Source organism: Oncorhynchus mykiss, chromosome 26, assembly GCF_013265735.2.
Source record: "Oncorhynchus mykiss isolate Arlee chromosome 26, USDA_OmykA_1.1, whole genome shotgun sequence".
Classification (NCBI taxonomy): Eukaryota; Metazoa; Chordata; class Actinopteri; order Salmoniformes; family Salmonidae; genus Oncorhynchus; species Oncorhynchus mykiss.
Window position 1 is genome coordinate 17,234,582 of NC_048590.1, and position 23,232 is coordinate 17,257,813.

Below are 23,232 nucleotides of genomic sequence, written 5' to 3' on the forward strand. Positions count from 1 at the left end.
TATACATTTGAAAGACTTCCTGGCTTTGGTGTGGCTAATGTTGTTCGTTATGGGGTGTAGTCTCACGAGATTAGCTGTGGGCAAGTAAACCGACAAAATCTAGTTTCAGGATTTACTGTATAAATTACAAACTATCCCTACATTTTAAATTAGGTGGAGCTCGGTTTATAGGAAAGCTTTTGATTACTAACTCAACTTCAAAATGGGACCTTACGCTGCACTTCCTACAGCTCAGACATAGTTGAAAATTAACAGCCTCCATAGATCCAGCCAGTCAACAACAAAAAAAATAGCTCAGTCTTTCTGCTCGTCACTGCAAGGCTGCCACCTGACAAGCCTCATCCCGCCTCAAGCCTCATCCCGCCTCAAGCCTCATCCCGCCTCAAGCCTCATCCCGCCAAACAGTTATGTTTTTTTATTTTTAAAAAAGGCACGTCGGTGTGTGCTTCCCCACCCAGAATTTCACACTTGATGACAGGCTGCCTCTAGACAGCACACCCAACTAAAACAAAGCTTTGTAGCTGCACTGAGCCAATTCCACCGACCCCGCTATTTAGACTGGACGGTCCCATTAGCTGAACCTATAAGGCTGGTACAAATAACATATTGAATGCTCAAGAGGTTGGCTTGTTACTTGTGTTCATGGGCTAAAGTACAGCATGTAAGAAAAAAAACGAAATGACCTCAAACCTCTTGACTAACAAATGTTATGGAACCTGATGACTACCTAGATGAACACGTATTGTTCACATATGTGTAGTTTCAGTACCTTCTCTGCTTCCTGGTTGCATTTCTCAACACGATCTGTAAATTTGCGGACCTCTTCCTGCGACTTGGTGGGGTCCGCCTTGGCATGGGACTCGCGAGTCAAAGCAGTCTTCTCCTCTTTACGGGCCTGCTGGTAACTCTTCTTAGACGACTCCACCTTGGACAGAGGAATTCCTCTGTTTACTACCACCACCAACCACACATCTATTGTATTTGGTACAAGTCATTCCCTAGGCTCTAGACCTCAGCTGAATCTGGTAATTAATGGTGTGGCTGTTGAACAAATCAAGGAGACCAAATTACTTGGTGTTACCTTAGATTGCAAACGGTCATTGTCAAAACATATAGATTGAATGGTTGTAAAGATGGGGCAAGGTCTGTCAATAATAAATAAAATGCTTTTCACACCACACTCCAAAGAGAGAGTCCTGCAGGCTCTAGGTTGTGTCTTATGCCGATTATTGTCCAGTCGTGGTCCAGTGCTGCAAGGAAAGACCTAGTTAAGCTGCAGCTGGCCCATAACAGAGCGACACATCTTGCGCTTCATTGTAATCAGAGGGATAATATAAATAGTCTCTCTTGGCTAAGACTTGAGGCGAGACTGTTTATAGAAAGTAGTGACACAGTCAGTGTTGAAAACTCCTAATTGTTTGCATATTCAACTAACACACAGCTCTGACACAAATTCAAAGTGTATAGTATTATATAGAGCCATTATTACACTACATTACCAAAAGTATGTGGACACCTGCTCGTCAAACATCTCATTCCAAAATCATGGGCATTAATATGGAGTTGGTCCCCCATTTCCTGCTACAACAGCCTCCTCTCCGCTGGGAAGTCTTTCCACTAGATGTTGAAACACTGTTGCAGGGACTTGCTTCCATTTAGCCACAAGAGCATTAGTGAGGTCGGGCACTGATGTTGGTCGATTAGGCCTGGCTCGCAGTCGGCGTTCCAGTTCAATTCAATTCAATTCCAATTCCAATTCCAGTTCCAATTCATCCCAAAGGTGTCCACTGGAGTTGAGGTCAGGGCTCTGTGCAGGCCAGTCAAGTTCTTCCACACTGATCTCGACAAACCACTTCTGTATGGACCTTGCTTTGTGCACGGGGGCATTGTTATGCTGAAACAGGAAAGGGCCTTTCCCAAAGCACAGAATCGTCTAGAATGTCATTGTATGCTGTAGCGTTAAGATACCCTTCACTGGAACTAAGGGGCCTAGTCCAAACCATGAAAAACAACCCCAGACCATTATTCCTCCTCCATTAAACTATACAGTTAGCACTATGCATCGGGGCAGGTAGCGTTCTCCTGGCATCCGTCAAACTCAGGTTCGTCCGTCAGACTACCAGATGGTAAAGCGTGATTCATCACTCCAGAGAACATGTATCCACTGCTCCAGAGTCCAATGGCGGTGAGGTTTACACAACTCCGGCCGACACTTGGCATTGCGCATGGCGATCACAAGCTGCTCGGCTATGGAAACCCATTTCATGAAGCTCCCGACGAACAGTTATTGTGCCGACGTTGCTTCTAGAAGAAGCAGTTTGGAACTTGGTAGTGAGTGTTGCAACCGAGGACAGACAATTGTATGTGCTACTGCACTCAGCTGTCCCGTTCTGTGAGCTTGTGGGGCCTGCCTCTTCGCGGCTGAGCCATTTCCACTTCACAATAACAGCACTTACAGTTGACCGGGGCAACTCTGGCAGGGCAAAAAATTGACAAACTGACTTGTTGGAAAGGTGGCATCCTATGACCTTATTGAGCTCTTCAGTAAGGCCATTCTACTGCCAATGTTTGTCTATGGAGATTGCATGGCTGTGTGCTCGATTTTATACACCTGGGTGTAGACGAAATAGCCAAATCTACTAATTTGAATGGGTGTCCACACATATATACGATACATATACACATGTAGGCTGTGTGCCATTTTAAAATGGATGAGAATGTTCTTGTCAATTAAATGATTCATTATAATTTTTTAAACATTTTCAGTCCTGTGGGAATCGAACCCACAACTCTGGCGTTGCAAGATAGATGTTCTATCAACTGAACAACACGGGATAAGCAACATTAATGTTCAGTATTTTGTCATATTTCATGTTTGGTGTGGACCCCAGGAAGAGTAGCTTCTGCTTTCGCAACAGCCGATGGGAATCCTAATAAAATGCCAAATCAAAACAATATGTACAACTGATCTATTATTGGTCATTCAGGGTTGATGATGTATGAAGATTAAACGGGTAAAAAAAAAAAGCTAAATGAGTAGAGCAACACTCACGTCTTTCAGTTTCCGAACCCAGGGTTTTTGTGCCTTGCGGAAACCTTCCTCTGCCTCCTTTGTCTCCCGGAACCCTCCGATCATCTGCTTGTGGAAGGCATCTTTCTGCCAGTTACGGACCTTGTCGCTGTCCTCCACAGCCAGGTGCTCCTTCAGCTCCATGTGGATCTCACTCAGCCTATCAGCAGCATTCATGAAGGCATGCCACGCCTTCTCCAGGGTGCCATACTGAGGCCCTTCAGGTAGAGAGAAGTCACAGGGTTAACGGACACGTTTCACACCAATAACACATGGCTCCATGTCATTCAATGAGAGTCAAGTCGTTATCCAACCAGAGAAATGACCTACACTACCGGTCAAAGGTTATAGAACACCTACTCTTTCAAGGTTTTTTTCTCTTTATTTTTTTTTTACATTGTAGAATAATAGTTAGGACATCAAAACTAATTAAATAATGAAATCACGTTGTAACCAAAAAAAGTAAAGTCAAAAGATATTTTCTTGTACTTAAGTATATTTTAAACCAAATACTTTTACTCAAGTATCAAAAGTAAAAACATCAAATTCCTTATATTAAGCAAAACAGATGGCACAACCATCTTGTTTTTTTTATTTACAGAAAGCCAGGGGCTCACTCAAACATAATTTACAAACGAAGCATGTGTGTTTAGTGAGTCCGCCAGACCAGAGGCTGTAGGGTTGACCAGGGATGTTCGGTTGATAAGTGAATTGGACTTTTCCTGTCCTGCAAAGCATTCAAAATTTAACTACTTTTGGGTGTCAAGGAAAATGTAAGGGGTAAAAAGTACAATATCTTAAGGAATGTGGTGAAGGAAATGTTATTTTTTACTAAAACGTCACCCCACTACCAGGCCAACTCACCTTTCTCCACCACGCCCCTCCACTTCTTGGCCCAGTCACTCAGCTGCTGGGAATAGCCCTTCTCAATCTTGGCCCTCTCCGCGAAGCAGCTGACGAGCTCGTTGCACAGCTTGTGTCCATCGTCGATACGCTTCACCGTCCTCTTGTAGTGCCCCGGCTAAGTAAAGATGGACATATACTTGTGTAAGAAAGACCTGCTACATAGGGAGAAAGTCGTGGAAATATGGCCGTTGACTTGTGGTTTAGAAAAATGTAACAGTTCGAGAGAAGACTGGGAAAATTTGACAACCCACAGTTGACCTCTGCCTACAGAAAGCACATGAACATCTGGACAATCATCCAGAGGGGCCTTAGGTTGCAGAAAATGTCAAGACTTAGATGTCAATGCCTCAGCTTATTTTGTTGACTGCTGCAGAGGATATGTAGTACATATCTATGAAACCATTCAAAATTAACTGAAATTTCAATTTGTACCTGTCAACATAGCACACAAAAATCAGACTGATTTGTCTGCTGGTTAAATGGGAATGCCACAGGCCAACAGAGCAGGTGACTACTGCTGCTAGTTTCCCTCAGAGCAAGTGATAACTTGATGGGGCAGGCCTGATGAGGTGGGGCAAAAGAGGAGCTAATGGGGGGAGGAACCTCATAGCTAGGGCATGGAAATATAAATCAGCAGGGACTCATTATGTGTGTTGCCCATGCAAACGATGGAAGGCTGCCCGAGGGGGGCAGTCCCGTGGTAGTCCTACTTCCACACTAGATTGGTCAGCGCCACAGGGTTGGCAGCCCTGAGGGGGTGTAGTTGTTGAGCTTACCTCCCAGAAGCTTTCGCAGCTCCCGACGTCTCGCAGGTCTCCATTGGAAGACATCTCGGGGTCGCCTTTACAGCACAGAATGATGGCGGCTATCTGTTATAACCGAGGGGAGAACAACATGTAAGACTGTCGATGGACTACAGAGCTGGATATAGTTATGTGAAACCCACTCAAAAGTCTGGGAGTCAAATTCAAGAGAAAAATGCAGGGAAATTGCCAAAAAGCTACAGCAGAAACTACCATGTCATCACAAGGGAAAAGTAAATTACTGCCCTACTTGGCAAGCATCCATAGGGTTAATACAAGAGCAGTGGCTGGGCAGAATTTTTTAGGAAAATAACTGACAGTACTTTTAATTTCCCCCTTCTTTTCACCCTGACTCTGCTAACTTTCATGTATTTTCTGATGAAGCGATCCACTGGCATTACGCCACATCCTTAGTCTGTAGAAAAGGCCCCATAGCTTCTCCTCACAGAGCTAATGAGTCTACCCTAAAGGTGTAATCCAGTAATCCCGTAGGGTGAGGGGAGAGAAAGGAGCAGAGCAGGTCTCACCTCTGAGTGTCTGTCTCTGTCAGAGGATTGAGCCGAGGCAGACTAGTTTTAGCCAGGCTGGGGTTGCATGAGATAGATAAATTATGCCCTGTCATTGAGGTTAACCCACCACCACACTTAGTCAGCCATACTAATAGCAGGTCTTATCTGTTGCCAACCAAAATAGCTGATATGTTTTTCAAGAGCGAAAACTGACACATCCACATTCCTTGAGCTCTTGTACTCTCATATGCTTGAAAATAACTTGTTGCATGGTCAATTGACCAAATAATTGATTTTAAATTAAAACAATTGTCAAAAAAAATATCCAATCTAGATCCATTTTTTAAATTCCCACCTCAAAAAAAAATGAACCGTGTACAGAGTTCACATTTCCCTATACATCCACATCCCCTGGTCCCTTTCCTGATTGTATTAGCTAGCAGTGCCAAGGTCAAATTGCTTCCTTTGACAGACAACTTGGAAGGAAGACTGGGGATTCTGGGGACATTCATTACCAAAGCTATCCAGCGGATTTTGCACTGCTAAAAACACCAGCCGCTCCCTATCAAGTCTGAAAACCCACAATTGAAATGAAAAATAAAAACTAACTCTGCAAAAGGATTTGACCACAAACCTGTGGACTTCGTACAGCACAAATGCTGAACAAAAATATAAAACGCAACATTAAACAATCTGTGGCATTGTGTTGTGACAACTGCACATTTTAGAGTGGCCTTATTGTTCCCAGCACAAGGTGCACCTGTGCAATGCTGTTTAAAATCAGCTTCTTGATATGCCACACCTGGTCAGGTGGATGATTATCTGGGAAAGGAGAAATGCTCACTAACAGGGATGTAAACAAATTTCTGCACAACTTGAGAATTAAGCTTCTGGTGCTTATGGAACATTTCTGGGATCCTTTATTTCAGCTCATGAACCTTGGGACCAACACTTAACGTCGTACTGCATGGGGCATCTGTGACCAGATGCATGGCATAGCTGTATTCCCAGTCATGTGTGATCCATATATTAGGGCCTAATTAAATGAATTACAATTGCCTGATTCCCTAATATGAACTGCAACTCAGTAAATTTTAAAATTGTTGCAAATTGCGTTTATATTTTTGTTCAGTGTACACACACACACGTTGACACCCCTTCAAATGAGTGGCTTTGGCTACTTCAGCCACACCCGTTGCTGACAGGTGTATAAAAATTGAGCACAGCCATGCAATCTCCATAGACAACCATTGGCAGTAGAATGGCCTTACAGAAGAGCTCATTGACTCTCAACGTGGCACATAGTTGGTCAAATTTCTGCTCTGCTAGAGCTGCCCCAGTCAACTAAGTGCTGTTATTGTGAAGTGGAAACATCTAGGAGCAATAAAGGCTCAGCCATGAAGTGGTAGGCCACACAAGCTCACAGAACGGAACCGCAGGCTGTCCTCAGTTGCAACACTCACTTCCAAGTTGGAAGCAACGTCAGCACAATAACTGTTCATCGGAAGCTTCATGAAACGTGTTCTCTGGAGTAATGATTCAGCTTTCACCATCTGGTAGTCTGATGGCCGGACCTGGGTTAGGACGGATGCCAGGAGAACGCTACATGCATAGTGCCAACTGTGAAGTTTGGTGGAAGAATATTGGTCTGGGGACATTCTTCATGGTTTGGGCTAGGCCCGATACAGTATACAAGGGCATTCTAGAGGATTCTGTGCCCACTCCTATTTCTGCATGACAACATCCATATTAACTAAGCAAGGTCCAGAGAGAAATGGTTTGTCGAGATTGGTGTGGAAGAACTCGACTGGTCTGCACAAAGCCCTGACCTCAACCCCATCGAACACCTTTGGGATGAATTGGAATGCCGACTGAGCCAGGCCTAGCCGCCCAAAATCAGTACCCGACCTCACGAATGCACGTGGCTGAATGGAAGCAAGACCCCACAGCGATGTTCCAACATCTAGTGGAAAGCCTTCCCAGCAGAGTGGAGGCTGTTAGAAAAGGGGGGGACCAACTCCATATTAATGCCCATGATTTTGGAATGAGATGTTCGACGAGCAGGTGTCCATATACTTTTGGTCATGTACTGTACATGGGCTACACCATTATTCTGAGAATTGTTATAGGTAATGGACCTACAAACATGATAAACAACCACAATTCCATCCACAGCTTTATTCAAGGCATATCACATGTAAAAGAAAGTCACGACAGCTGAAGGAAACCAGAAGTTTTGGTGTCATTTTATAAAGGCCGAATAACAGGTATCACTATGGCAACAGCATCCAGGAACAATAAAAAGCACAATATTTACATCTTGCAGTTAAAATGAGAAAATAAGGAAAAGGAATAAACAAATGTAATATTAATTGTGTCAGAAATGGCAGTGGAAACACCTTGTGCAAATATTGATATAATAGCCATCATATCGAAGTCAATTTAGAGTCAAGCGTTGATATGGTGTTTGGTTCTCCCACTACGACTCAGGAAACTATGCAGTTTATGAAAATAGATTAAATAAATGAACCTCACCATAATAAAGCGCTGCTCTACCATCAGGGCAGGTCCTACAAGCCCTAGTTGTTGCACCTGGACTACTGTTCAGTCATGTGGTCAGGTGCCACAAAGAGGGACTAAGGAAAATTGCAATTGGCTCAGAACAGGGCAGCACGGCTGGCCCTTGGATGTACACAGAGAGCTAACAATAATATGCATGACAATCTCTCCTGGCTCAAAGTGGAGGAGAGACTGAATTCATCACTACTTGTATTTGACATGTTGAATGCACCAAGCTGTCTGTTTGAACTACTGGCACACAGCTCAACCACCCATGCATACACCACAAGACATGCCACAAGAGGTCTCGTCACAGTCCAAGTCCAGAACAGACTATGGGAGGCACAGAGCACTACATAGAGCCATGACTACATTGATCTCTATTTCACATCAAGTAAGCAGTAAAATTAGATTTAAAAGGCAGATAAAAATACACCTTATGGAACAGCGGGGACTGTTGCTTCACAAACAGACACAATAACATACGCACTATACACACAAACGTAAACATGGATATTGTGTTGTAGATATGTGGTAGTAGAGTAGGAGCCTGACGGGGACACATAATGTGTTGTGAATGTATTGTAACATTTAAAAATGTTACAACTGCCTTGGCAGGAACTAACGGAGATCCTTAATAAATGCATGGCAGTGAAAGTGCACGGTGATGAGCTTGATGCTGCTTTCCAATACATATTGAGGCTCTTATTCTGGTGACATGACCAATGCGTGACTGTCGTTTGACAAATAAAAATATACTTATGCATAAAAATCTAATCTGTAGACTAGCCAACATGCACTGTATCTGCAAGCTGCTGGCTAGAACGCAGAAGACCAGAGTAGACACATTCTATTTAACACAACAGTTTGTGACAAAACGGTAGAGTTGAAAATGCAATGGGAAAACAGCGAACTTCAGATTTTTTATTCAGTACATGAAAACATAAGCTTAACGGTACATTGTATGCACTTCATCACACACTGATTTTAACCCACAACAAGTCCAGTTGGTGTAAACATACCACTGGCTGTAAAAAAAACAAAAACATTTTCTTTATGTGGATTCTAGAATAATTCACGTGGAAATGTGTCCCAATTGAATGGAAACCTAGCTAACGTTAAAATGTTACAATCGCAATTTCCTTAGAATACCTTTGGTGAGTTCTGCAGTTTAGACATTCAATATCCTAGAACTTCCTGCTGGCAAGGAGAAGAGGGGTGGGTGCTGTGGAATGTATGCTAGCAGGAAGAGGCATTTCCCACAAATACGCCAAAACAGGAAAATGAGAGGCTCACTTCAGCAAGGCCTGCTAATTGAAAAGTCAATATCTCGGACCCCATCTCAGAGTGGAAAAGTTGGGTGGCGTGGGGATGCAGCACGACAACAGTGATTGAGGCCCCGGGGTCAAGTAATATAACCCCTGAACGATGATGGAAAACCAGCAGCTCGTAAGGCGGGGGTCAAGTGATTCAACCATCACTAATCTCCAGTCAATAACCAGTTGACGGCATAAGTAAGACATTTCAGCAGCTTGAGTTATCGAGGTCACATTGGATTCAACACAGTGATACAAATTCAGTCCCTGGAAGGGCCAAAGGCTCAGATTCAATAGATACTAATATGAAAATGTTTTTTCTACAGATGCCATACATTTATGGAATCTAGGGATATTATACTGTCCTTTATCAGGGGGGGGGGGGGGGGGGGGGGGGGTATATTGAAATCACAAGAATAAGAGCAGAAAGCAGAGCTGCCATCTATAGAGTACACACAATTCATACTACAGAAGATTAAATCTGTAAACATGACAGGCTGCAGAATCACACACTCTGGTATCTGGGTCTTTCTGCATGTAGCCTTTACTCAGAGATTACATGCTCAATCTTTAGCATTTGTTGAACCCTATAAATTACAATTTTAAAAAAAAATACTCAAAAATAATAAAGGTGGAATGAATAAAATGTAATTCCTTGCCCGACTTCTTTCTATTAAATTTATATTGTGTAACAAAAATCTTGACAGCAACCTTTCTATATTGAGGACCATAGAGTTTTCCTAAATGCTGCGGAAAACAAAGTATATGACAAGCATTAAGGAAGACCCCTGACACTTGAAGGAACATAACTGAGCAACAAACTTCCACACAGGCCCTGTAAGCAACAGACCATGTGCTCCCGAGTGATGCAGTGGTTTAAGGCACTGCAGTGCTAGAGGAGTCACTACAGTCCCTGGTTCGAATCCAGGCTGTATCACATCCGGACTCGATAGAGTCCCATAGGGCGGCGCACAGTTGGCCCAGCATCGTCCAGGTTTGGCCGTCATTGTAAATAAGAATTTGTTCTTAACTGACTTGCCTAGTTAAATAAAAATGTGCTGCAGGCTTTCATTTGGACAACATCCCTGTGTCAGAGGATGTTTACGTTCCACCGGTCACCAACCTTGTTTAGGCAGTATGCTCAGTTCATCCTGATCACTTAGCAGAACTGGAATTTGTTTAAATCTCTGGGAGATTAAATCCTCAGCGGGGGGCATGGCTGACAGAAGACAACGGGTCCTGTTTAACAGAGGGATTTGGGTCGAACACTGCTGAACCCTTCATGGAAAAGGGCACTAGTCGTCTCAAGTCAAAGCTGGAAACAAGTATTTGTGGGCAAGTAGGCAGTGGAGTGAACAGAGGTAAACTGGATCCCAAATGGCAGCACATTCAGAACCCATGGGTGCTTTCACCCCTCCCCCTTAGATGTGACTGAGAACACGTACCATGTGGAACTGGTTTACTTACATTGCTTAGAAACACTACCTGGAGAGATTAAGTTCTATTGTATTTGTAGAGTACTGAAAATGTCTCTTCTTGGAATGTTACCCATGCTGACAGAGTAAGAGAATGAACACAGGCTTGTGTTTCCTTCCAAAATTGGGTCAGATTAACAAGAAGCCAAGAGCTCATAAACCACACTGGAAACTTGTAGTCAATCTGATTAAATGTATACGAGCAGCATGTGCAACTCTTATTTTTACTGAAAATGCTGTTCAAAAGTCTGAGCAAGCATAGAATGTTCTGCAAATAATTTTCTTGTTGGATTTCTGCAACACAGTGCAGTCAGAAAGTATTCAGACACCTTGACTTTTCCACATTACGTTATAGCCTTATTCTAAAATGTATTAAATACACCCCCCCCCCTCAATCTACACACAATACCCCATAATGACTAAAGCAAATAAATCATATTTGACGTTTATAAAAAATATACATCTTATTTACATAAGTATGCAGACCCTTTACTCGGTACTTTATAAATGTACATTTGGCAGCGATGAGGAGCATTACTGCACAGCTATCTTCAGGTCTCTCCACAGATGTTCAATCGGGGGTCAAATCCGGCCCCTGGCTGGGCCACTCAAGGACATTCAGACTTGTCCCAAAGCCACTTCTGGGTTGCCTTGGCTGTGTGCTTAGGGTCATTGTCCTGTTGTAAGGTGAAGCGTCCCCCCAGTCTGAGGTCCTGAATGTTCTGGAGCAGGTTTTCATCAAGGATCTCTGTACTTTGCTCCGTTCAGCTTTGCCTCGATCCTGACTAGTCTCCCAGTCCCTGCCACTGAAAAACATCCCAACAGCATCATGCTCACAGTAGGGATAGTGCCAGGTCCCCAGACGTGACGCTTGGCATTCTTGCCAAAGCCTGAATCAATCTGTGTTTCATTAGACCAGAGAATCTCGGGTTCTTTAGGTGCCATTTGGCAAACAAAGCGGGATGTCATGTGCCTTTTACTGAGGAGTGGCTTCCGTCTAGTCACTCTACCAAAGGCCTGATTGGTGGAGTGCTGCAGAGATGGTTGTCCTTCTGGAAGGTTCTCCCAATTCAAGAGGAGCTCTGCCTTATTGACCATCGGGTTCTTGGTCAACTCCCTAACCAAGGCCCTTCTCCCCCGATTGCTCAGTTTGGCCAGGCAGCCAGCTCTAGAAAGAGTCTTGGTGGTTCCAAACTTCTTCCATTTAAGAATGGAGGCCACTGTGTTCTTGAGGACCTTCAATGCCTCAACACAATCCTGTCTCCGAGCTCTACGGACCACACCTTCGACCTCATGGCTTGGCTTTTGCTATGACAGGCACTGTCAACTGTGTGACTTTATATAGACAGGTGTGTGCCTTTCCAAATCAAGTCCAAGCGATTGAATTTACCACAGGTGGACTCCAAAAAAGTTGTAGAAACATCAAGGATGATCAACGGAAACCGGATGCACCTGAGCTCAATTTCAAGTCTCATAGCAAAGTGTCTGAATACTTATGTAAATAAGGTAATTTTTTATAAATTAGCAAAATTGTTACACACACAAAAAAAAAACGTTCCGCTTTGTCATTACGGGGTATGTGAGGAAAATGTGTTATTTAATACATTTTAGAACAAGGCTGTGTAATGTGGCTCTTTCTGGGTATAGATCGTGGCATCCACCTCTCTCTCCGACACGCAGGTTCTGTTCTCAGGTTGTAAATTCCTGGAGGAGACTCTCCCCCCTGGCCATGCAGAAAGAGACACAGAGAGATAGGATTTCTCATGGCAAACTCCTAAATCCCCAAAATGGGAATTTGGTACAAAATGCCCACTTGTCGCGACCGGGAGGTCCGTGGGGCGACGCACAATTGGCCTAGCGTCGTCCGGGTTAGGGAGGGATTGGTCGGTAGGGATCTCCTTGTCTCATCGCGCACCAGCGACTCCTGTGGCAGGCCGGGCGCAGTGCGCGCTAGCCAAGGTTGCCAGGTGCACGGTGTAGCCTCCGACACATTGGTGCGCTGGCTTCCGGGTTGGATGCGCGCTGTGTTAAGAAGCAGTACGGCTGGTTGGGTATCGGAGGACGCATGACATTCAGCCTTCGTCTCTCCCGAGCCCGTACGGGAGTTGTAGCGATGAGACAAGATAGTAGCTACTACAACAATTGGATACCACGAAATTGGGGAGAAAAAAGGGGTAATACATTTTTTTTTTTTTTATAAAAATGGCCACTTGTGAGACGGTGGGAATGGTCCGTGGACACTTAAGGGACGGGTATGACGAGTGTGTTTCATTTGGTGACCTCAAGAGAGGACAGGAAACACAACTGTCTCTCTGAATATGTACATTTATTAAATATGGGATTTGAATCCAATTCTTGTATAAAATGAATGAGTAAAGATGAAACTGAAATAATGTAATGTTAAACCTTCCTTGTGAAAGAATTGTATTCTACAAATAAACTCCTCCTGAGGAAATCCTCTACAGACCACGCAAACCTCTGTGTAAGCTGGAGGTGGCACAGGTTTGAGTACCAAGACTAAGCAAACCCAAACATATCTGAATGGTACTCTGAAGTATCCATTCTAACCAGAAAAGACTTTGCTCTTCAGGGAAACACAGACAGAGAGAGAGAGAGAGAGAGAATAAACTGACTCTCCAACAGAAGGACTGATGATTCCAACAGAGATCACAACGACACACTGGGCGTAAATATATATTGAATGCAATTATTCCCAAATGATTGAGCATTCATGTGTAAAGAACTAGCATTTCAATTAATTTAAATTATCAACTGAGAAGTGACTCCTTTTGTCTTTCCCACCCACTTCCCTTTGTCCACCAAGCAGTCATATCAGCTTAGCCCACAAGGGAACCACCCCTATCATTTCCTTGTAACCATAACTACTGTGTTTGTTTATGCATTTCTGTGATTATTTAGTTAGTAAATAAATAATTAAGACAATTGGTGTATGGATAATTCATAGTAAAGGCTGTGTTCGTGCAGATAAACAACCATTTACGACATTTGGAACGAGACTAACGTGAGGTAAAGAATAATTCATTAATTAGATGACTAATTGACTAATATCTGAAGACTTATTAGGAAAATTATAACTTTGTAATCTGAAGGTTTTCAAGGTTGCCCAGAATTCCTAGTTAATTACATTTCCATGATTAGTGTAATCACGTAAATATTATTACAGAGAATTGATTTGATAAACAGTACACACTTTAATATGCAGACAGAGTTCAGTGTGTCAAATCGGAGGGCATATTGTCCGGTCCTCTGGCAGTCTCTATAGGGGTGCCACAGGGTTCAATTCTCGGGCTGACTCTTTTCTCTGTATATATCAATGATGTTTCTCATGCTGCGGGCGATTCCCTGATCCACCTCTACGCAGACGACACCATTCTATATACTTCCGGCCCGTCCTTGGACACTGTGCTATCTAACCTCCAAACGAGCTTCAATGCCATACAGCACTCCTTCCGTGGCCTCCAACTGCTCTTAAACGCTAGTAAAACCAAATGCATGCTTTTCAACTGTTCGCTGCCTGCACCCGCACGCCTGACCAGCATCACCACCCTGGATGGTTCCGACCTTGAATATGTGGACATCTATAAGTACCTAGGTGTCTGGCTAGACTCTAAACTCTCCTTCCAGACCCATATCAAACATCTCCAATCTAAAATCAAATCTAGAGTCGGCTTTCTATTCCGCAACAAAGCCTCCTTCACTCACGCCGCCAAACTTACCCTAGTAAAACTGACTGTCCTACCGATCCTCGACTTCGGCGATGTCATCTACAAAATTGCTTCCAACACTCTACTCAGCAAACTGGATGCAGTTTATCACAGTGCCATCCGTTTTGTCACTAAAGCACCTTATACCACCCACCACTGCGACTTGTATGCTCTAGTCGGCTGGCCCTCGCTACATATTCGTCGCCAGACCCACTGGCTCCAGGTCATCTACAAGTCCATGCTAGGTAAAGCTCCGCCTTATCTCAGTTCACTGGTTACGATGGCAACACCCATCCGTAGCACGCGCTCCAGCAGGTGTATCTCACTGATCATCCCTAAAGCCAACACCTCATTTGGCCGCCTTTCGTTCCAGTTCTCTGCTGCCTGTGACTGGAACGAATTGCAAAAATCGCTGAAGTTGGAGACTTTTATCTCCCTCACCAACTTCAAACATCTGCTATCTGAGCAGCTAACCGATCGCTGCAGCTGTACATAGTCTATAGGTAAATAGCACACCCATTTTCACCTACCTCATCCGCATACTGTTTTTATTTATTTATTTTTCTGCTCTTTTGCACACCAATATCTCTACCTGTACATAACCATCTGATCATTTATCACTCCAGTGTTAATCTGCATAATTGTAATTATTCACCTACCTTCTCATGCCTTTTGCACACAATGTATATAGACTCCCCTTTTTTTCTACTGTGTTATTGACTTGTTAATTGTTTACTCCATGTGTAACTCTGTGTTGTCTGTTCACACTGCTATGCCTTATCTTGGCCAGGTCGCAGTTGCAAATGAGAACTTGTTCTCAACTAGCCTACCTGGTTAAATAAAGGTGAAATAAAAAAATAAAAAAAAATATATAAAAAAAATAATGCCAAAGACACAACACCTGTAACATAACAAAATGTGGAAAAGGGGTCCGAATACTATCCACTGTCCAACACCTAAATATAGAGCAGGCGTGCACTGAACACAAGGTGATACTCCCACAGAATTTCACAAACCAAAGCAAACAGTTGCGTTGCTACCCAGCAAAACAAACACTAGTGCTGCAGCATTAAAATGTATGGCATGCAAGAACTCACCAGATAATATGAATCATTGATCGCTATCGATAGTGACTGAGTAACACCTTTTTTTTGCGGTGAAAGACTTCACACATTCTAATATTCAGATTGGAGGCCAGGCATTCTTATGTGAATTATGGCATAGATGTCGACCGATTAATTAAGGCCGATTTCAAGTTCTCATAGCAATCGGTAAGGTACAAATCTGTCGTTCTGCCCCTGAACATGCATTTAACCCACCTTTCCTAGGCCGTCATTGAAAATAAGAATTTGTTCTTAACTGACTTGCCTAGTTAAATAAAGGTAAAATAATATGCCAGTAGCTCTTCGCAATGCTTGAAGCACAGCGCTGTTTATGACTTCTAGCCTTTCAACTCCCGAGATTAGACTGGCAATACTAAAGTGCCTATAAGAACATCCAATAGTTAAAGGTATATGAAATACAAAATGGTATAGAGAGAAATAGCCCTATAATTCCTATAATAACTACAACCTAAAACTATTAACTGGGAATATTGAAAGACTCATGTTAAAAGAAACCACCAGCTTTCATATGTTCTCATGTTCTGAGCAAGGAACTGAAACTTTTTACATGGCACATATTGCACTTTTATTTTCTTTTCTAACACTTTGTTTTCACATTATTTAAACCAAATTGAACATGTTTCATTATTTATTGGAGACTAAATAGATTATATGTATGTATTATATTATGTTCAAATAAAAGAGTTCATTCAGTATTGTTGTAACTGTCATTATTACAAATATATATATATTTTTTAATTGGGCCGGATTAACCGGTATTGGCTTTTTTTGGTCTTCCAATTATCGGTATCAGCATTTAAAAACCATTTTTAAATCGACCTATAGTATGGTAGAGAGGAAGACTGTGGGAGATGACGACAGAAAGCTCATAGCAATATCCCCAAAGGTCAGACAAACTACCCAATCCGAAGATTCAGTCAGAGCAACAACAAAAAATTAACATAAAAATGTATTATCCACAAATTGCATAGGAGTGGAACCCAAAGAGGACTTACCCAAGATTAACTTAAATGAGATGGGATGAGGTCAAAGATGAGGTCCCTGTCGAGGAACTCTGCTTTCTCTGTGGTACTGGAAGAAAGAGGAAGTGTGTGACAGGGAGAAATGGAGTATGGAGGAGCACAGCATGAGCAGTGGAGGAGAACCACTCACAGTCAGAGTATGACTGAGGCTGGCAGTCAGATGGTTATAATGAGTCCTGGCTCCAAAAGGTGGCAGATTCTGAATTAGAGAGTGAAATGCCACACACAGAAGTATTGGATAACCAGTCATGGGTGTGCTGGAAGACGACACAGTGTGGTGGTCTTGGAAGAGACCCTCAAACTATGGAAGGTCATGAACACAACTAAAATAACCTGCTAAGAATCAAATAAAGAGAAGGAATCCATTTGAACACCATAGAAATGTTGGAACTTCAGCCCCAAGGTTAAGTTACCAACCCTGGGCTGGGGGGGGGGGGCTTAGACAAGGTTACTTACAGATGAAGTCAAATATATTGGCACCCTTGCACTTTAAAATGGAGCAGAAGGTGGGTCCCCTTTTTAAAAATAAACTGGTCAAATGGCTATTTTTACCTTGAATGCACCTGCAACTTACCAGAGGTGAGAAGTTACACGAACGAGAATTTATTGAATAAGTCTTTTTTTTTTAAATGTATTTTTTTACTTAAGTGAATAATCTTACATTTAATAAAAAATATTTTCCTTTGCAGTTGTAAAATCAAACAAATACACGTGAACACTAAACATTCTCAATTTCAACAAATTACTTTAATAACTGATGGCAGTAGTAACTACTGTAGCTAAATAGCCAGCTAACCTCTGATTCAGAGGGGTTGGGTTATATGCGCAAGACACATTTCAGTTGAATACATTCAATTGGACAACTGACTAAGTATCCCCCTTTCCCTAACCTCTGTAGCTAGCCAGCAAGCAACGCTAAAAGGGATCGCAAACGGGTTAGTATAACTCTGGCCCCCCCAAAAATATGTTTTTCTAAATATTAGCAAGTCGAATAGCATAAGGCCAGCAAACACATCCCTCATAAGCTAGGAATGTATTTCTGCAAAATACGGAACGAAAGGTATCTCGGTCCCAAAACTTGAGTTTTCTGGAGACTTGTGGGAGGAGTGCTGATGACGTCGCCCGCTTTCGGTAGCCTGATTCCGTCCAGACTGAGGAAAAATCCGCAAACAATGTATCCCAGACCAACTCCTGAAGTGGTCAGCCAGATCTGAATACAATCAGACCACAAAGCGAATTGTGCATCTAGACAGTCTTTTCAATGTGATCTTTGAATTCTGATAGCAGAAGACGCATGTAAGTGTCAGGTGTAGACAACCAAAAACACTGAACGCAGGTGGCACCATTTTTGGAAAACCCTGTGGATAGGACAGTGGTGCAAAGTGTTCTCCACTGTCACCAACTGATACAGGAATGTTTACAAATGAATGTTGTGTATACAGTTCCTGAGGTAAATCTCATACTCTTATTAGATTAATTGTTTGAAAGATTAAATAATAGTGGCTGGTCAGTTGCACACGCAAGAATATAACTAAAATGCCACTTCAATTCTAGTGAGACATCCCGAGTTCAAGCCCAATGGTTTGCACTGCTGCAAATCTTCCATGGAGCACTTACCCCAGTAAAAGGATCCACTGTTTGGCCACAGCACAGCTCCATGTACCCTACCCTAGAGGGACAAGTGAGTCTCAAATCCCAGTGTTGGTAATGTGAAACAAAGACATGTTTGTTCCACAACCAATGTCCAATAACTACTTAGAACAAAGGAATAAAAAATACAAAAAGCAGCATAGTCATCTGCTCTGTGCTAAAATCTGAGGTGTCAGTAATCAAAACAGTTTGCGACAACAATGAAAAAATGAAAACCAGTAGTAGAGGCCCTCAACAACTGGCTTTGAATATCTCTGTACTTTAGTTTCAAGGATTGTAAGCGGGAATAATCTAATGTAGGAAGGAGTTAGAAGCAATGTCAACGGACAGCGGCTCCCGAGTGGCCTAACAGGCTGACTACAATACTCTCGTTGCGTGCGTTGCGAAATAAATTCCGAAGTCTATATTATTCAATTATTGCACCAATGATCGTCTATGTTGTCAAGGGCTAAAATAGAAGTCAGTTCTATTTCTGACGCAGATTGTGCTGCAAGTCCTGCCTCTCCCATCTCCTCATTTATTTTATCGAAGCAGGAACCCACGTGCCATCTCCTCATTGGTTATACCCATGTGGTTGACTGAAAGACGAACAAGGTCACTGGCAGAAATGCACCTAATTATGAAAGTTGCCAATCACAACATAAAGTCAAGAGAAGAAAAATCCTGGAAGGAGGAGAGATGACTGGAAACAATTTGGTTGACCGTTTTGTTTGGATTAATTGGTGAGTAGAGGACCTTGTGCATTTTAGGTAAAATAATTCAAATAAATGTATGCACGATGGCGCGTGCGCAGCTAGTTTGGGTTCCGTGTAAGGCTTTGCATCTCAGTGCTAGAGGCGTCACTACAGAACCTGGTTTGATTCCAGGCTGTATCACAACCAGCCGGGATTGGGAGTCCAATAGGGTGGTGCACAATTGGCCCAGCGTCGCCCAGGGTTTGGCAGGGGTAGGCCGTCATTGTAAATAAGAATTTGTTCTTAACTGACTTGCCCAGTTATATATATATATATATTTTTTTTAAGTACAGTTAGTACTGGCCTACACAAAACAAGCCAAAGGAAAAGTCGATTCAGCCTTATTTTAGCTACTTGCAGATGGCCCGAATCTCTCATTTCTAAACCACAGTTCTCATGGCGCAGGAAATTCTCAATGCCAGCTCAAGATAGAACAGCAGGAAGGGTTATTTAAGCAATGAGAAAGCTTGGCAGCAAGTGTGAGACCACAACAGGCTACATTATACACACGCACAAGGTCTAATGCAGTGTGCCTTAAAGTTAGGCAAAGGCATTGTCTCAAGGTGATGTGTCATACATTAACATGGTGTACCATGCCCAGGCCAGTGTTCCCAAAGAATGGCTGAGGTCCCAGGATAAACATAGGCTACACAGCAATACATGAGACCAGAATAAAATCAAATTCTGTTGGATAAAGAAAGCTGTTTTGTTTAATAATAACAAGCACAAGTATCAGACTAGCCATACTCTAAAATATTCTGTACCGATTTTCATGCTTAGTCAAAGTATGCTGGTATCAGGCATATCAGGGGTCGTGCTTATAAACGGCTCAAATCTATATTTTTATGAAATTACACTTGCTTTTAAAAAGGGTGGGGTTGTTCTCATATTGCAACAGAGAAATGCATATCCAATGGGAGGTTCCTCAACTTATCCTGTGTAACTTAGCCTATGGATATTGGCAGTTCTGCTCAACAATACAACGAATAGCCATATTGTTGATCTATTGAAAAAGATTAAGCAAATGCTTTGTCAGTTGGCCTACACAGCGTTTATTAATCTCAATTTCATACACAACCCGTCAAATCTTGAATGTTTGCCAACATAGCTTGCTGTCGAATAGCAGTAGCATAATAGTTGATATCCATTGAAGAGGAGTGTAGACTACAGTAGCCCAAGGATAAATGGATTGTTCCATAGCCTTGCCCCCCCAAATACACATAGAAGACTATTTAAAAATCACATGTTAATCCAAACAATGTAATAACGTACCATGAGATAGTCACCCATCAACACGATTCACGATGCATGTTTGATCTTACATTCATGGAGTCGTAGTTACGCCTATGGTTTAGCCTAGCCTGTGTGATAGGTCATTATAGGTCATTATCGACATAACGTTAACGCCTGTTCAAGGCAACAAATGGAACAAACGCAAACACGAGTCGAATCGTAACAAAACTGTAACCATCCGGCGACCATAATAGAATAGAACGTGTTTACTTTGTTTCCATCCAGTTTGCGACCTACCTGTTGCAGCTTCAAATCCTTAGTCACTCGGCGCTGGAGAAGCTCACCAACTCCGGAGCGAAAATTCCCCAAAAGCAATCACTTGATCAAACCAAATTGGCGAGAGACGCAAACAGTATTATTCTCTTCATAACCGAGAGTGCATCAACAATTTCGCTCGAGAACTTTCCCGAAGAAAGCGAAGGCCATCGTAGATACCACTCTGCCATTGCAACGAAGTTATTATTATTCGATTTCCTGCCCCCTTCAAATTCACGAGGTAGGCCTAATATCATCGGCGGTAAATTGGTTAAATGTACTTTAGTTAGAAACAGTACAACATAAGCCCCAAACCTTGTGCTATCCGGCGGGTATGTAGATACAAAGCCAATCCTCCAGGATGTTCTGGAGAGGTCTCCAAGCTGTGTAATTAGAAGCGGTGGCGAACCACAATATCCATTCATCCAATTACATGCGTTAACCCTTTACTGACTAGAGATGAGTCAACAGCTCACAGTGACAATTATTGTCAGGCCATGTGAATCAAACCTTTTTCATTAATTGTCACTCAACACATAGGCTACAAGTCTACTTGACATAACATAAGTGTCCGTGGAATCAATATATTTTATTGATTTATGCCAAACACTTGTTGCTTGGTCAACTACCTTATTCAATTACTTGTGAACAGCACCATCTCTAGGTCATCAGGTGAATCACACAATATTAGTATTTTGTCTGGTGTCTGTTGAAAGTAGCCTAATCTTCAACAGACCACAGCAAATAGTGTGAGATGATTTGAGGTTGGAGGAAAAACAAATGAATGACATTGACCTAAACTGTACGCTACATACAGTAGAACTATTATTTGACCACAATCTTTTGGAAATCTGCTGAAGAGTGCTGTAGTATGTTCTTCTCTTCTGACATAATTCACCCTGAGGGACCTTGAGGAGTCATTACGGTATGACATGCAGATCTTTGGCTGTAGTGATACTGTTAGAGCAGAGAGACTATTCTGGAAACACCACTCACACACCTCTCAATCTGACAGATCTGCTCACCAGTTGACCTACTATAGCTCACAGTTGCCGGAGGACATTAAAGGCACAATCAACCATGTATCTCTCATATAACTTCTCAGAAATAATAACTTATATCAAATGGATCTGAGAAGTTATAGGAGAGACACATGGTTGAGTGGACTTTCAAGGACCCCGAGCAACTGTAGCCTAATGAATAAAAAGAGGAAACCACAACAGGAGTTGTTCTATGAGAAGAAAGCTGGACTGTTTTGTGATGTTCCCTGGAACACATCACCCTCCCCCCCCCCCCCATTATGTTTATTTTTAATACTGAACAAAAATATAAACGCAACATGTAAAGTGTTGGTCCCATGTTTCATGAACTGAAATAAAAGATCCCAGAAATGTTCCATATGCACAAAAAGTTATTTCTATCAAATGCTGTGCACAAATTTGTTTACATTCCTGCTAGTGAGCATTTCTCCTTTGCCAAGATAATCCATCCAATTGACAGGTGTGGCATATCAAGAAGCAGATTAAACAGCATGATCATTACACAGGTATAAGCAGGTATAAGCTACTGACAACGAACACAATTGCATTTTATCACTGCAATTTTAACTTCACAGATATTCATTGTAAAGGGTTTTAACACTGTTTCCCGTGCTTGTTCAATGAACCATAAACAATTAATGAACATGCACCTGCTGAACGGTCGTTAAGACACGAAAAGCTTACAGACGGTAGGCAATTAAGGTCACAGTTGTGAAAACTTAGGACACTAAGAGTACTGGCTCTGAAAAACACCAAAAGAAAGATGCCCAGGGTCCCTGCTCATCTGCGTGAATGTGCATTAGGCATGCTGCAAGGAGGAATGAGGACTGCAGATGTGGCCAGGGCAATACATTGCAATGTCCGTACTGTGAGATGCCTAAGACAGCGCTAGAGCGAGACAGTATGGATAGCTGATCGTCCTTGCAGTAGCAGACCACGTGTAACAACACCTGCGCAGGATCGGTACAACCGAACATCACACCTACGAGACAGGTACAGGATGGCAACAACAACTGCTTGAGTTACACCAGGAACACACAATCCCTCCATCAGTGTTCAGACTGTCCGCAATAGGCTGAGAGAGGCTGGACTGAGGGCTTGTAGGCCTGTTGTCTGGTGAGGACCTGCCTTACATCACCGGCAACAACATCGCCTATGGTCACAAACCCACCGTCGCTGGATCAGACAGGACTGGCAAAAAGTGCTCTTCAATGACAACCTGCGGTTTTTGCCTCACCAGGGGTGATTGTCGGATTCACGTTTATCGTCGAAGGAATGAGCATTACACAGAGGCCTGTACTCTGGAGCGGAATCGATTTGGAGGTGGAGGGTCCGTCATGGTCTGGAACGGTGTGTCACAGCATCAAGCAATCTCAACGCAGTGCGTTACAGGGAAGACATCCTCCTCCCTCATGTGGTACCCTTCCTGCAGGCTCATCCTGACATGACCCTCCAGCATGACAATGCCACCAGCCATACTGCTCGTTCTGTGCGTGATTTCCTGCAAGACAGGAATGTCAGTGTTCTGCAATGGCCAGTGAAGAGCCCGGATCTCAATCCCATTGAGCACGTCTGGGACCTGTTGGATCGAAGTGTGAGGGCTAGGGCCATTCCCCCCAGAAATGTCCGGGAACTTGCAGGTGCCTTGGTGGAAGAGTGGGGTAACATCTCACAGTAAGAATTGGCAAATCTGGTGCAGTCCATGAGGAGGAGATGCACTGCAGTACTTAATGCAGCTAGTGGCCACACCA

At 42.9% G+C, this 23,232-nt stretch overlaps 1 protein-coding gene across 6 annotated transcripts in view; it reads right to left on the reverse strand.

Moving 5' to 3' along the window:
* Positions 1-21,023, reverse strand: part of LOC110506314 (protein kinase C and casein kinase II substrate protein 3) — a 29,073-nt gene extending 8,050 nt beyond the window's left edge. The window contains exons 1-6 of one of the 6 annotated variants that reach the window (XM_036963519.1): positions 20,757-20,917; positions 16,483-16,558; positions 4,753-4,845; positions 3,935-4,091; positions 3,053-3,288; positions 770-925 (exon numbers count right to left, since the gene is read on the reverse strand). In XM_036963519.1, the coding sequence (XP_036819414.1) occupies positions 770-925; positions 3,053-3,288; positions 3,935-4,091; positions 4,753-4,806 (603 nt within the window). In that variant the 5' untranslated portion in view covers positions 4,807-4,845; positions 16,483-16,558; positions 20,757-20,917. Of the gene's footprint in view, positions 1-769; positions 926-3,052; positions 3,289-3,934; positions 4,092-4,752; positions 4,846-16,482; positions 16,559-20,165; positions 20,304-20,423 lie in introns of those variants that run through there. The other 5 variants (XM_036963520.1, XM_036963521.1, XM_021585842.2 and 2 more) reach the window with 5 other exon arrangements.
* Between the last annotated feature and the right edge of the window lie 2,209 nt (positions 21,024-23,232).